General features: G+C 43.1%; 1 protein-coding gene across 9 annotated transcripts in view; it reads left to right on the top strand.

Moving 5' to 3' along the window:
* Window positions 1-13,451, top strand: part of Pde4d (phosphodiesterase 4D) — a 912,160-nt gene extending 898,709 nt beyond the window's left edge. For all 9 annotated transcript variants that reach the window (XM_028885080.2, XM_028885038.2, XM_028885046.2 and 6 more), the window contains 4 exons: window positions 5,249-5,403; window positions 6,858-6,980; window positions 7,670-7,852; window positions 8,552-13,451. In XM_028885080.2, coding sequence (XP_028740913.1) covers window positions 5,249-5,403; window positions 6,858-6,980; window positions 7,670-7,852; window positions 8,552-8,968 — 878 coding nt within the window. In that variant the 3' untranslated portion in view covers window positions 8,969-13,451. The remainder of the gene's footprint in view (window positions 1-5,248; window positions 5,404-6,857; window positions 6,981-7,669; window positions 7,853-8,551) is intronic.
* Window positions 13,452-14,066: the final 615 nt, after the last annotated feature.

Genomic DNA, 14,066 nt, shown 5'->3' with positions numbered 1-14,066 from the left:
TGATAATACGTTCACTGAAAATTAGGAGAGACAGCTTGGAAAACAATGAAGGGATTGAAACACTCCTGGGATCCCTCTGAGAGAAGTTTCACTGAACTTTTCAAACTTTTCTCTAGGCACATGCTTAAGCACAGCATTTTGGACACATAAAATTCACAATATAGATGCTTACCTGCAATCTTTTGTCTACTCAGACAAAAAACAGTCTAGATCTGTTTCTTGAAAAAGAAATGAACTAACTCGACTCCTGTTAATAGACAGTAAATTGCCCATTTTCTTCAGAGGGTGTCGCTTCATATATAATCTTAGAGTTAAAATCTCTTTTTTCATGCATATTGCTTCATTTGGTTCAACAGAAAGCTTATACTTACTTGCCTTGGACTTATATTTATACCACCTACATTTTATCTCCTGCACTCTTGCCGACTCTGAGCTTTGAACAATTTGATTCATCAAAAATTAGGACATGACATTTCTTCCTGTTGTTGCACCCGATGGCAGTGAGGACTGTAAAATAAAAGTCTTTTAAGTCTTCTTACCCTGCCATGAGGTCAACAGGAAATCCTTAGTTCTTGCCCTTAGTGTACGACTACCGTGTGGCAAGGAAACAGCAAGCAGACCTTTGCCCTCTGCAAGCTTACAGATCTAAGATGTGATACTCCATTTCTAGGGACGCCTAGAAAGCTGGAAAATCCTATTGGGGTAAGCCCGGAGGAATGTTTCTGCAAGAAGTTAGCATTTGAATTAGAGTGAATACAGATCATCCTGACCAATGTGAATGGGCGCCATCACCAACTCATGATGGATGGCCCAAATACAGTAGATGAGCTAAAAGGGGGCAAATGGTGTTCTCAGTCTGAGCTGGGACATCCTTCATCCCCTGCTCTCAGACATCAGTGCTGCTGGTTTGCAGAGCTCTAGACATGAACTAGAACTTAACTCATTTCCTTCCCTCTCTTGGGCCTTTGGAAGGACTGCCTTGCTGCTGACTTGTTTGGCTCTCCAGCTTGTACAAGACTTGAAGATCCAGGCCATTCTTGGCTTCTATAAGCACCTGAACCAATTCCTACACCCACACACACACACACACACACACACACACACACACACACACACACACACACGAATGTGTAAATCTATATCTGGCCTTCAGCTTATGTGTCACTGTAGAAGCATGACTCATGGAGACTGGGTTCTAGAGTGGTCTAGGAGCGGAATTCTAAGGATGCATTTCTGAGTTGCTTCAGAGGGTTCTGATGTTGTCTAATCTTAGATTTGAAGACACTGATGATTCTGTTTCTTGTAGTAAAGAGCATACGGGTAGGCTATATTATGAACTATTTATAGAGATACCTGAGATGCCTTGGGTACTTCTTACCAACTCCTTATAGGATGCAAGAAGCTGAGTGACTCTGTATCATCTCAGCACTTTTTAGGAGATTTGGGAATGTGATGACATTGCTTAGTTACTCCCAATGTCACTGGATCAAATGTTGAAGTGATGAGTTCAGGGATGGGAATTCCCAGATCAGGCACACGTCAATGGTTTGTGTTTCTGAGTGTGTCAGGACAAGAGCCTTTTTTGCTGCACTCGAAGGGATAAATTGTGGAAAGTCAAAGTCAGAATCACCTCCCATGACTGGCTTAAGTACCATGAGCCCCTGCTTTTCCAGGACATCTGCTGGTAAAATGACCTCGGTTGGGAAATAAATCCAGCTAAAATTCAGGAAGCTCTGTCCCTTAGTGAAATTTGTAAGAGCCCAGTGGTGCGGGGCATGTTGGGCCATCCCTTCTAAGGTGGGAGAAGAGCAATTATATATAATCCTATAGATAACCAAGAGAGGTGCTCCCTGGGCCTGGGTGGACTTGGAAACAGCGTTCTCCTCACTGGGGTGTGTCACTCTGGCCCATTACTGAATAGAATGAAAAACTGTTGCTAGTTTATTTCATGACTCAGAATAAAAGTAGTCTCTTCCTGTGTCTACGCTGCTGTGCAAGTGTCTCATGATTTCACTGGTGTATCGGTGCTTGGGCAGGCCCGTAGCAGTGGGGTTGTTGTTTGGAGCTGTGTGCAGGGAGCCATAGGTGATATGTGATACAGAACTTTAGGATTTTGGAGCAAGGCCCTGCCATTATCAAAATTAAAATCAATAAGATAAAAACAGCTCAGCAATAAAACTGAAGCAGAAAAAAAAAAAACATTTCCTCATAAAGAAAAACCCAGGGCTGGCTGGGTGGATTTACTGTAATTTTTTTTTAAGATTATAATAAAAGCTTGACATAAGAGTCTAGGGACAGCTTGCCTTTAAATATTGGCCCTAGAGTGTCCCAGCTATATTATATGGGCAATGTTATTTTCCTAAGATTCATTTTCTTCATTTATGAATGGCCATCACACCATGCCAGCCACTTACAGCACAGAGCAGCTGAGTCCCCCGAATGTGATGGCTTAGGATAGTCTCTTCTAAGTTAGGAAGGAGGGGAGTGTCTAGTAGAAACCAGATGACCAGGAATAATCTTTAATTTTATTTAGAGACTCAAGTCTCTAAGTAGGTTAGGAGGGTCAAGGAGGGAGACGGTGTTCAGAGAGAAGGGCAGACGGGGAGCATGCTTTAAATTGGTCATTGAGTGGTCCAGAGTGTTGGGGAGAAATGAGCAGTTATGTCTCCAGCAGTCAAGAATGAGTTCATGGAAAAGGTGGCTCGCCTCTCCGCCCGTCCTCCCCCGCCTTACTGTGTGTGCACTGTATTGGAGTGTGAGCCTGAAGGACTCTACACCCAAGTCCTTTAGCATCTTTAGCAAGGTGCCATAGACTGCCACCTCCCGTCTTCTGTGTGACCCATGCAACCTCAGTGACAAACATAGAAAGTGAAATGACGACCCTGAGGTTCGATTTCTTAAATGCTAGTATTTTTTTTTTTTTTCATTTAAAACTAAGCTTTTACTACCTGGTCCCAGTTGCCCTTCAGCAGCATCAGACAGGAGCAACTGATTACCCCAGCCCAGCCCACTAAGGAATCATTTCCTTGCTGAAGTCAAGCTTAGCAGTGCCCTTGGACCCTGCATCCCAAGCCATCCTTAGGCTGAATAGGTACCCCTCTGCAGAACAGATCACCTTCTCGGAGGCAGCGGCCTCTCACCTTGCCCTGCCTCTCTCTTCAAGGGGAATATAAACCTATTAGTATTTCTGCAAGTCCAGGTGAATCATTATGTTACTGCCCCTTATCTACATATATGTTTATTCCCCTAAAAGAACCCTGGTAGATGAAGTCATGATATTTCTATGCGTTATACAATATTATGCCTTCCTTCTAGCATTTGCTTGCTTAATATGATTCGACTGTGTTTGTACAGTGTCTTGTGCTCAGATCCCATTTCATTTTAAATTTCTAACTTCTACAGGTTTATCCATGGGTTTTTCATAGACTATTTAAAAGTAAGGCTTTGATCTCTAGCATGGAAAAAAATAAGACTTAGTCAGACATTACCTTTCTACAGTATCCATTTTTCCAGACAAAATAAAAGTGAACCGTATACTTCCACATCTATTCGTGAAACTCCACACTCTTCCTGTTTCTGGCATGGGGAGCAGCAGATGAGATGTGCCCTTTCTTATGTGTGTAGTTCTAAGATCCTAGGGTCTCCTCAGGGAGGTCTCAAGCCTCCATTGTCTCCCTAACAACTTCAAAGCAATCAGTAAGTAGTTCCCAATGCTTGTCCCATAAAAGAAGCATCTGGATGTATTTTTTACTTTCTTTTTTTTTTTTTTTTTTTTTTGTAAACAGGGTTTTTCCATGTAGTTTTGGTGCCTGTCCTGGATCTCACTCTATAGACCAGGCTGGCCTCGAACTCACAGAGATCCGCCTGGCTCTGCCTCCTGAGTGCTGCGATTAAAAGCATGTGCCAACGCTGCCCGGCCTGAATGTATTTTTTGAGAACATTGGTAAAGATCCACTACCCGTGCTATCTTTACAGCAACTTAAGGAAGCAAAATAAAGTGCCTTAAAACTTTTAAAGATAGGCATGGAGAGACCACTCAGTATTTAAGAGTGCTGGCTGCTCTTGCAGAGGACCAGGGTTCAATTCCAAGCACCCACAGGGCAGCTCACAATCTGTAATGCTAGTTCTGTGGGAGCCAATGCCCTTTTCCAGCCCACATAGGCACCAGGCACGCACATGGCACAGAAACATACATGCAGGAAAAACACTTATAAAGCAAAAATCTTAAAAACCAAAACCCTTCTTCATCTAAGTCTGCTGTCTACAGGACTAGGGAGAGGCGGAGTCTCTTTTCACCATGAATCCACAGTTCCAAAGCAATATGTGAAGTGCAGAATCTCTACCTGTAGACAGGTGTGCACAGGGTCTGTGAAGCCACGAGCAGGCAGGAAGGCAGTTCACACTCACAGAGCACTGCCAGGAGCCTCAAAAGAGGAAACATTTGGGAGTGGGGGTACTTAGAAGGATAAGCACCACAAACAAACTGAATACTGGAACTGTCTGTATGCAAACAACCTTGCACCCATGATCCACACATTGTATCAGGGCAAGTGTTCCATGTAGATGTAACTGTCTTGTTAAATAAGAAACACAGAGCCCATGCAGAGATGAAAGCCCAAGAGGTCAGAGTAATAGCTAAGTGCTAAAAACCTTACCCTAAGACAGGAGCGGCAGTGAAGGGTAAGGTTTTTAGCGCTTAGCTATTACTCTGACCTCTTGGGCTTTCATCTCTGCATGGGCTCTGTGTTTCTTATTTAACAAGACAGTTACATCTACAGTTCCACAGTTACCAGGAAATAACACATCATGTCCAGATGTGCTGCAGACCTTAAGAATAATGCCACAATCTGATAGCAGATCCTGAAAAGAGAATGTGGTCCACTTCTTTCACTTCAGAGAACTGACCGGAAGGACCACATACCAGTCAAAGTGTAATTCACTCCTAAGGTTCCGTATCAGTCAAAGTATAATTCACTCCTGAGGTTCTGGCTTTCTTTTGGCTCTTAGATTATTTGACATATCTGCAGGTGGGGGATGGAGAAGATCAGGGGCAACTGTATCCTAAACACAAGGCATCAAAGAACTTGGGGATTTGTTTTCATTCATTGGTATGTTTTCCCAGACCAGCGTCTAACTCGTTATTCTCCTGTCACAGCCGTTGGAGTGTTGGGAGTCACCATAAAATTTGAAGAGTGAGACAGACATTAATTAAACAGCCTTGGTGACACGCTGCTGCTCTTCCTTTCAGACTCAGAACTTGCCTTGATGTACAACGACTCCTCTGTCTTAGAGAACCATCATTTGGCTGTAGGGTTTAAGTTGCTCCAAGAAGAAAACTGTGACATTTTCCAGAATCTGACCAAAAAACAAAGACAATCTTTAAGGAAAATGGTCATTGACATTGTAAGTACCTAATGAAACCGATTCTTAGAGATGGTATGAGGTTAGATTTGGGACGTGGAGTTGTGGAAACTGCCTTTGTTGCTGCTGGCAATATTCTCCTGTAATAGCGTCTCTGTTGCTGGCAGCCTCAGTCAGACCCCTACAGTCTCCCTGATCTCTGCAAGCCCCCCATGAGTCCTTTCAGTTGATTCCCTGGGCCTCGTTCTTGTGGTGTCCCTGACCCCCCTGGTTCCTCCGATTCTTCCCTCCCCTCCTCCAAAGGCCTCCCCAAGCTCAACCTAGTGTTTGGCGTTATGGCTGAGAAGCTTGGTGTTTTTGTGGGATTCCCAGCAGAGGGGGCAGGGAGCTGTCTCTGACTCTTTAGCCTACTTGTGGGTCCCTTTTCTTCCTACTGGGTTGCCTCCTCCAGCCTTGATGTGGTGGCATGTGCCTGGTCTTATTGTAACTTGCTATAAAAGGTTTGGTTGATGTCCCTGGTGGGGGGGGCAGCTCTTTTCTGAGGGGGAGGGGAAAGGGAGGGGTGTGGATCTGGAGGAGGAGGGAGATGGTAGGGGGAGACTTAGGGAGGGGGATGGAGGGGAAACTATAGTCGGGATATAATATATGAGAGAAGAATAGCAAAACAAAAGACTAAGGACTCACTGTTCAGGTTTTCTTTGCTCCTCTTGGCCAGTGGCAAGCAGAGGAGGATGAGTCCCCTGTAACTCCAGGGGAGTCTTTCCACCTCCCCACCCACTTAGAAATACCCTCAGATTCTTTTCCCTGTGTATATCATCCAGAGTAGCCTGACAATAGGAAAATCTCTGGGTAGTACAAAATTATATGTATTTTTAAAAATTACATCCATTTATTAAATTTCTGTTTGGGTATGTGCGTGTGCATACACACACACTCCCTGGTATACCTATGAACTCAGAGGACGGTTTATGGGAGTAAGCTTTCTTCTTTCCACTACCTGGAAAGTGGAATTCCTAAAGATTGAATTCATATCATCAGGCTTAGTGACAAGCACCTTTACCCACAGAGCCATCTTGTCAGCTCGCTTTGTTGTACACAGGGAGACATCACTTGTCCTAGATCAGCAAAACAAAGCAAACTAACCCAAAATCTTTGCATCCTACGTGGTCTTTGAGTAGCCTTGAATCAGCTAGTTCTAGTGCATCAATGGCTCCCTTGTTCAGAACACCCACAGAAAATACAATGGTATATTTACCTTGAACATGGTGCTCAGGTACCTCATGTTTCTGTGTTGCGTTATGTTTTTCTGGGCTCCAGGAAAACTTGACAGCCAAGAGAAAAAGAATTCTCCCAATATGAACTCATTTCCACACATCATTAAAATTCACTATGTTTCGCCACTCCTTCTCAAACTCAAAATCATTTCTTTGTCCATTTGCAAATTCTTGTTTTCCTTTTGGCATGACTCCTTCACAAAACGATCTTTGCCCTGCCAGGTACTTGCGACAGACATGTCAAAGCACATGAATCTGCTGGCTGATTTGAAAACGATGGTAGAGACGAAGAAGGTGACGAGCTCCGGGGTTCTCCTCCTTGATAACTATTCCGACAGGATCCAGGTAAGTCAGTGTCTACAGCTGCTCTTTATGCACACAAAGATAGGGCTGTGCCTTCTTTGTCCATCTCATATGTCCAGAAGCTGCAGGCAGGATCTTTTTCTTCTCCTTTCTGTTGGTAAACGTGGTTTTCATACAGTGTTTTCTGATCATGGCTTCTCCTCTCCCACTTCCACTTAGATCCTTCCTGCCTCCCCATCCATCTAACTCCACATCCTTTTTTTCCCCTCTCTTTAGAAAGCAAAACACAAACCAGAATTAAAAAACAAAACACAAGAAACACATACACACACAAAAGCCATAAAAACACACAATTGGAAATCATAATATACAAGCAAAAGACCAATAAGACAAAAAACTGCCCAGTCCTTTGTACTTAAAATCTTATTGGCCTGTTCATTTATATATACAGCAGCAACAACTTAACATCCAAAGACCAACCATTTGAGCCTCTTGGAATTTAATAATTCATGAACACAAACAGTGTCTCTCATGACACTTAAATGCAGAAGTGGCATAATTGGGAACTATTAATACAAGTGTGAACCACAGAGGCACACACCATGGCTGAGCTGTTTGTAATAGATCTGACACTGCATGTATTTTTAAGTGTCCCAGTCATCCGATGTGAATGCTTAGTTTCAAACCGAGAGCAGCGGTTGCTGAGTAAAGAATGCTTCCCCCCGCCTCAGGTTCTTCAGAATATGGTGCACTGCGCAGATCTGAGCAACCCTACGAAGCCGCTCCAGCTCTACCGCCAGTGGACGGACCGGATAATGGAGGAGTTTTTCCGCCAGGGGGACCGAGAGCGGGAGCGCGGCATGGAGATAAGTCCCATGTGTGACAAGCACAATGCCTCTGTGGAAAAATCACAGGTAATTCCACAACTCAAGAGAACGGGCTGAGCCACAGCTGAAGCATCTGGCTGTTCCAGCTTCATGCCTCACAGCATTTTGTGTTTTTCTTTTTGTTAATTAATTTGTTGTTTTTTTTTTTAAGATTTATTTATTTATTATGTACACAGAAGAGGGCGCCAGATCTCATTACAGATGGCTGTGAGCCACCATGTGGGTGCTGGGAATTGAACTCAGGACCTCTGGAAGAGCGGTCGGTGCTCTTAACCTCTGAGCCATCTCTCCAGCCCCAATTAATTTGGTTTTGACATGGTGGATTTCACATCTGTTGACGAATTATAGTCATATAGCCACACGTATGGTACTATAATTCTTTCATTGTGACTGTATCCACCGAATGTACTTCTGTACATTGAAAGCTTGGCTTATTTCAGTTATCTGGGTTCTCTACAAATTGGCTATTCTCAAGTAAGGTCCAGGCCCCAGGTCCTACTATGTCAACAACTAGGATTCTTTATATTGTGAGCATCCCTTGAGCTAAGAATTCTAACTTTGGCCAGCTAGTAACCACACTTACATGATCTGTTGGCTCAAATGGTAACTAATGTACCAGACTCAGGTTAGTAGTCTCCTGCGCAGGCTCTGTGGGGGATCATGGTTTGGGTAAGCTTTTCTCCCGTGTTTCTCAGTCCCACTGGATTTCTTTTCTTTTATGACCAGGTGGGCTTCATAGACTATATTGTTCATCCACTCTGGGAGACATGGGCAGACCTCGTACACCCCGATGCCCAGGACATTTTGGACACTTTGGAGGACAACCGCGAGTGGTACCAGAGCACAATCCCTCAGAGCCCCTCCCCTGCACCCGATGACCAAGAGGAGGGCCGGCAGGGCCAAACTGAAAAATTCCAGTTTGAACTAACTTTAGAGGAAGACGGTGAGTCAGACACTGAGAAGGACAGTGGTAGCCAAGTGGAGGAAGACACTAGCTGCAGCGACTCTAAGACCCTGTGCACTCAAGACTCAGAGTCCACCGAGATCCCCCTTGATGAGCAGGTGGAGGAGGAGGCCGTAGCGGAGGAGGAGGCAAGCCAGCCCGAGACTTGTGTGGCAGATGATTGTTGTCCTGACACGTAACAGTGTAAAGACTGTCACGCCTTTTTTTTTTTTTTTTAAAGTAGAAAAATTGTTTCCAAAGTGCATGTCACATGCCACAACCATGGTCACACCTCACTATCATCTGCCAGGACGTTTGTTGAACAAAACTGACCTTGAACTACTCAGTCTGGCGCTCAGGAATACCGTAACCAGTTCTTGCACCTCCATGTCATCGGAGCAAGGGGGAACGTCTTCACGAACATGATCTTGACATGAGTTCAGCTTGGCAGAGCTGACAGAGTGGGTAAAATCAACTCCAACTGTTTTCAAGGGAGCGTGGCTCATCAGGCTGCCCCAGAGTAGGTTGGATTGCCGGATTCCTCTCTGGTGGGTTTGCAGGAATTTTGAGAAGAAAGAAGGCATTTGAGGGACGGAGTGAGCTCACAGATGAAGGGTTGAAAACGTCACGAAGAGGACATAGCCTGAGTCTGTGCGCAGGAGGAGGATGAGCCACAGAAATTGCATAATTTTCTAATTTCAAGTCTTCCTGATACAAGACTGAACAGTGTGGTTCAATGAGCCACACACACCTCTACATTTTGTATGATATGTAAAACAGATTTTTTGTAGAGCTTACTTTTATTATTAAATGTATTGAGGTATTATATTTAAAAAAAACTGTTCAGAACTTCATCTGCCACTGGTTATTGTTTTTTTTTTCCTAAGGAGTAACTTGCAAGTTTTCAGTACAGATCAGTGCTACACTGGATAAATCTCACTTACGAATTTTACTTGCACCTTAGAATTCCTAGCAATTAACCGATTTGTAGTGATTCATTGTTTTATATACCAATGACTTCCATACTTTAAAACAGAGAAACAACTTTATGTTGCTGGAAACCCTTTTTGTAAGTGTCCGTTGACTCCGCCTTTTAGTTCCACAACTCCCCCAGGCCGGAGAGTCGCTCTCCATCACTGCTTCCTTCATGGTGTGCAAAGTGAGTATTTATTCTGTAACCCTTCGATGTGCATTATGTCAAATGTGTCTTCAGCCTCATAGAAGCTCAGTCATCAGTTAGTGTTGTCCAAAGTAGACGGGAGATATATAAATACCTAGTAGCTGAAAGAGTCGGTCTTTTTCGGGCATTTTCCTACCGACTGCCTTCTGATGCCTTTTTATTTTCCTGTGTCAGGAGACATGCATTTCACAAATGCATGTCCTTGTCACCCACACATTTCATGATCGCTTTATTGTCGTTCACAGCCACTTATAAAAAGAAATACGTTTTTTCCTTCATGCTGCACTATTTAATGTGTGTTCCAAGCGTCTGCCCGTATTCTCTAGGTGGGGTCTCATCAAGGATATCACTACCGTTCTGACCTAGAAAAAAGAAACAGGTTATCAGGTTAGGGTTGACGTTCGTTTCTCCCCATGGTTGTGTGTCATCACTAGCTTATACTCTGGGGTTGCAGAGGAAAAACATGGTAAGTGCTACGTAGGCAGTTCTTAAGAAGGTGAGCAGACTATATCAACACATACCAGGACAACCTCCATGAGGAGTATCCCTGGAAAGTGCTTCTAAGTGGAGCGGCCACTCTCCCTTAATAGTTAGCCCGGTAAGGTGTAAAATTGCCAGCGATTCTCATTGCTCTGCAGACTTGTCCTATAGGAAGGACTACTTCAGAGACACTGAATGAAAGTTAATGTTGCCACTGGCACCAGGGAGATAGTTATGCGATGCAATCTAAAACATTGGATTGACAGAGTCTGCCAGTGCCTCAGTACAGCATTAAGAGGGGATTCCAGATTTCAACCCCAGGAACTGTATTGATTTTATAAATTAACTCCCAGTGTTACTTGCTGATAGCAATCATCCCCATGCAGCCTATGTTTAGTCTGGACCTTAGTCGTGTTCTGGGAGTTTGGGGCCCATGTTACTGTTTTTCTTTTTGGCGTCCAAATGGGGAATAAAGGGAAGAGTGGTACCTGACTAAATGGTAAATGAAATATGTAAGAAAAATCATAGGTCTGAAAGAACATGTCTAAAACTTCTCAAGGAAGTAGGGGGGCTAGGCACTGAGAAAGGAAATCATCAGCCAGGGAAAACACCCAAGCTGAGCTGAAACCCTGTTTCCATCTCTTAAATCCAAATGATGCTTGGAACCTTTGGTACAGAAATGGTCTCTGATCTTTACCATGGGGCAGGGTAAGCCTCAAATAACTGATCACTGAGTGCCAGCCTCTTTTACCCTTGTAAAAAGCAAATGGAGCATAATCTGCCATTGTGTGACCAGACTTTTCAGAAAACGTTCAGGCACCGGTTTCTCTTTTCATTGTATGTATCCCTGAAGGAGGTCCAGAAGGAAAGGCAAAGACTCTCGAGCTGATTCCCCCTTTTCTAAAGCATTCTCACTTCCCTTCCTTACACGTGACATTTCCCCCCCAGAGTGCCTGCAGTCTTCATCATGAAAAGAAACTTGCAATAAGCAGCAATATATCATAAACAGATTTATACCTGCAAGGGTTCATAACTGCACTAACGGAGCTGTTGCTTCCCAGCGTGTTGGTTTGAACGGCACTGGCCTGTAATGGCATCCCCTGGCAGACAGTCAAGCTGTAGAGGACACCTAATATCCAAGAGTTAGAGACTATCGTACTATACCCACCAAACCATCTGCTTACCCCACCCCCACCCCTTTCCCATGCGCCTGCCTCCTCACTCCCTCACCAACATGTGTTTCCCAAGACACACGGCATTAAAAAGAACATCTTTATACAAGTGGTTTCATTTCCTAAAATGCCATAAGAAAATGCAATATCTGGGTACTGTATGGGGAAAACCAAGTCCGTGTTTGCATAAAACCAGTACATTTCAGCTTGCAAGTTACTGAACACAATAATGCTGTTCTCATTATGTTTTCATTCACATCAGTTAAAAAACACAAGTAAACAGTGTAGATAGAACAAATTGCAGATAAGGAAAGAAAAAAAGACTTGAATGAAACAGATTTTACAGAAAGCTTTATGATAATTTTAATGCATTATTTATTTTTTGTGCCATGTATTTTTTTTCTCACCAAATGACCTTACCTGTAATACAGTCTTGTTTGTCTGTTTACAACCGTGTATTTATTGCAATGTACATACTGTAATGTTAATTGTAAATTATCAGTTCTTATTAAAACATCGTCCCACGGTGGGGTGGTGTTGACATATTTGGAAACTCTTGGTGAGAGAATGAACGGTGTGTATACATGCTCCTTGTACATTTTTCTTTTCTTCTGTAATATAGTCTTGTCATCATAGAGCTTGTTTATGGAAGATTCAAGAAAAATATAAAATACATAAAGATATATAAATTTAAATATCATAGCTGCAGGTCTTTGGTCCCAGGGCTGTGCCTTAACTGTAACCAATCTTTTCTTCTGTTTTGCTGCATTTCAAAGTGAAATGATAATGAGGCTCGGGCTGGGCATTTCGTATCCACACTCTTCCCTGATTGGATTTCTGGCAATAGCTGGATTTTTTCAAAACTATAGATCACTGCTGGAGAACCTCCCGACACTTTTGAGATACCAGCTCTTGAGTACTTGTTTCCACGGAGCAAGACTCCACAGATGGTGACTGTTTCCCAGTGAGTACCAGGAGCTATTGTACTTGGACATAGTGGATTGGCTTTCTTGTTCCCAAACCTGTACTAGGGAAATGATCTCCAGTGATTATAGAATGGCTTGTTGGCGTCTAGACCTCACAGGAAGATGAATTTGATTCAAAGCAGGAGTCATAGCTCACTCATCTTGGTTAATCCTCTGCTCACCAGCTTCCTGTCATACCAAAAATTTATACTATTTTTAATACTAATTGTTCTCCAAGGTCAAATTTATATATGCATAATACATAGTATATATGTATATTGCATATACATACACACTGTCTAAATATATACATGTAAATCATCTAACTTAAACATAGTTATATGATGCCAATTCCCATAACGTAGTGAATTCATGGCTCTCTAAAATTGTTTCTGTAAAAATGTATGTCTTTGTAGGATTGTTAGTGTGACCTTGCACAATGGCTAGTCCTGAAAGCCATGAGCGCTTCCTGGTGGAAAATGTGGCCACCTCTCACTGCAGCCCAGCCCTTAGGACGTGTGACACAGTGAAAAGACAGATTCTTTTTTCTAGGAAAAAACGAGCCTCTTATTATTTCATTTTTATTTTTGACACAAACTGTAGATTTTAGCAGCCCTGGCCCAAAGGAATTTGATTACTTTTGTTTTAAACAGTACAAACGGGACACTATACTTACAAAATACATCCTTACTGATTTCAGTTTTTTAATTGTTTTATTTCTTTGGGTATGTTTTCAGAGTGGTAAATTGTGTGTGAGCATCACAGATGATTCTGTTAGTGGTTTCTTAGCCTCTCTTACAGCCCATGGGGATAGTACTGTACATCAATACCTTCATATAAAATTTTTATATGCAATGAAAATAAAAGCATGGGTTGATTCTGCCTACTTATGATTTGGTCTTTTACAGGTAAATAATGTAGTTTTAAATGGCACTCTAGTCAGCACACATTTCCAATAGCAATGACCTGTTTTTGAAGTGACAGGCTAGTTAGTGATCTCATGGCAGTACTGACATGCATAACCTGGGGAAACCAAAGGATGTCAATCTTTCCTATAAAAATCCCTCAATTCACTTGAATGACAGACAAGAAGAATCACACAGCTTTCTTCATAGGTCCAGGAAGGGGCCGCCTTCATTTACACAAACCATCTGGTAGACCAGAACCTATCATTCTGATGTCCAAGAATTACTTAGACGCCTGTCTGCATGGTTCACGCTTCTGGGATTTGCAGTGAAGGAGACACAGGCCTATTCCCCTGGGCCTTGTTCACTGGGTGACAGAGACATGGAATGATTCAGTGCCCTTGCCGGTAGAGTTGTGCTCAGAACAGTGAGGAAGCTCAGTGGTGCTGGAGGAGGAGGAAGAGGAGGAAGGAGAGCCTGGGGAGAAACGATTTACAAAATATCCTGAAAAACAAGAGCTTGAAACACCTGGAGAAGAATAAGAACAGGGCAGACCAGCAGGGCCTGGAGCTGAGAAGCCATTTTTGTCCTATGTA

This window comes from Peromyscus leucopus, chromosome 11, assembly GCF_004664715.2.
Source record: "Peromyscus leucopus breed LL Stock chromosome 11, UCI_PerLeu_2.1, whole genome shotgun sequence".
In the NCBI taxonomy this organism is placed as follows: Eukaryota; Metazoa; Chordata; class Mammalia; order Rodentia; family Cricetidae; genus Peromyscus; species Peromyscus leucopus.
Note: the sequence above shows the minus strand (reverse complement) of the source record. Positions and strands in the feature narration are given on the sequence as shown.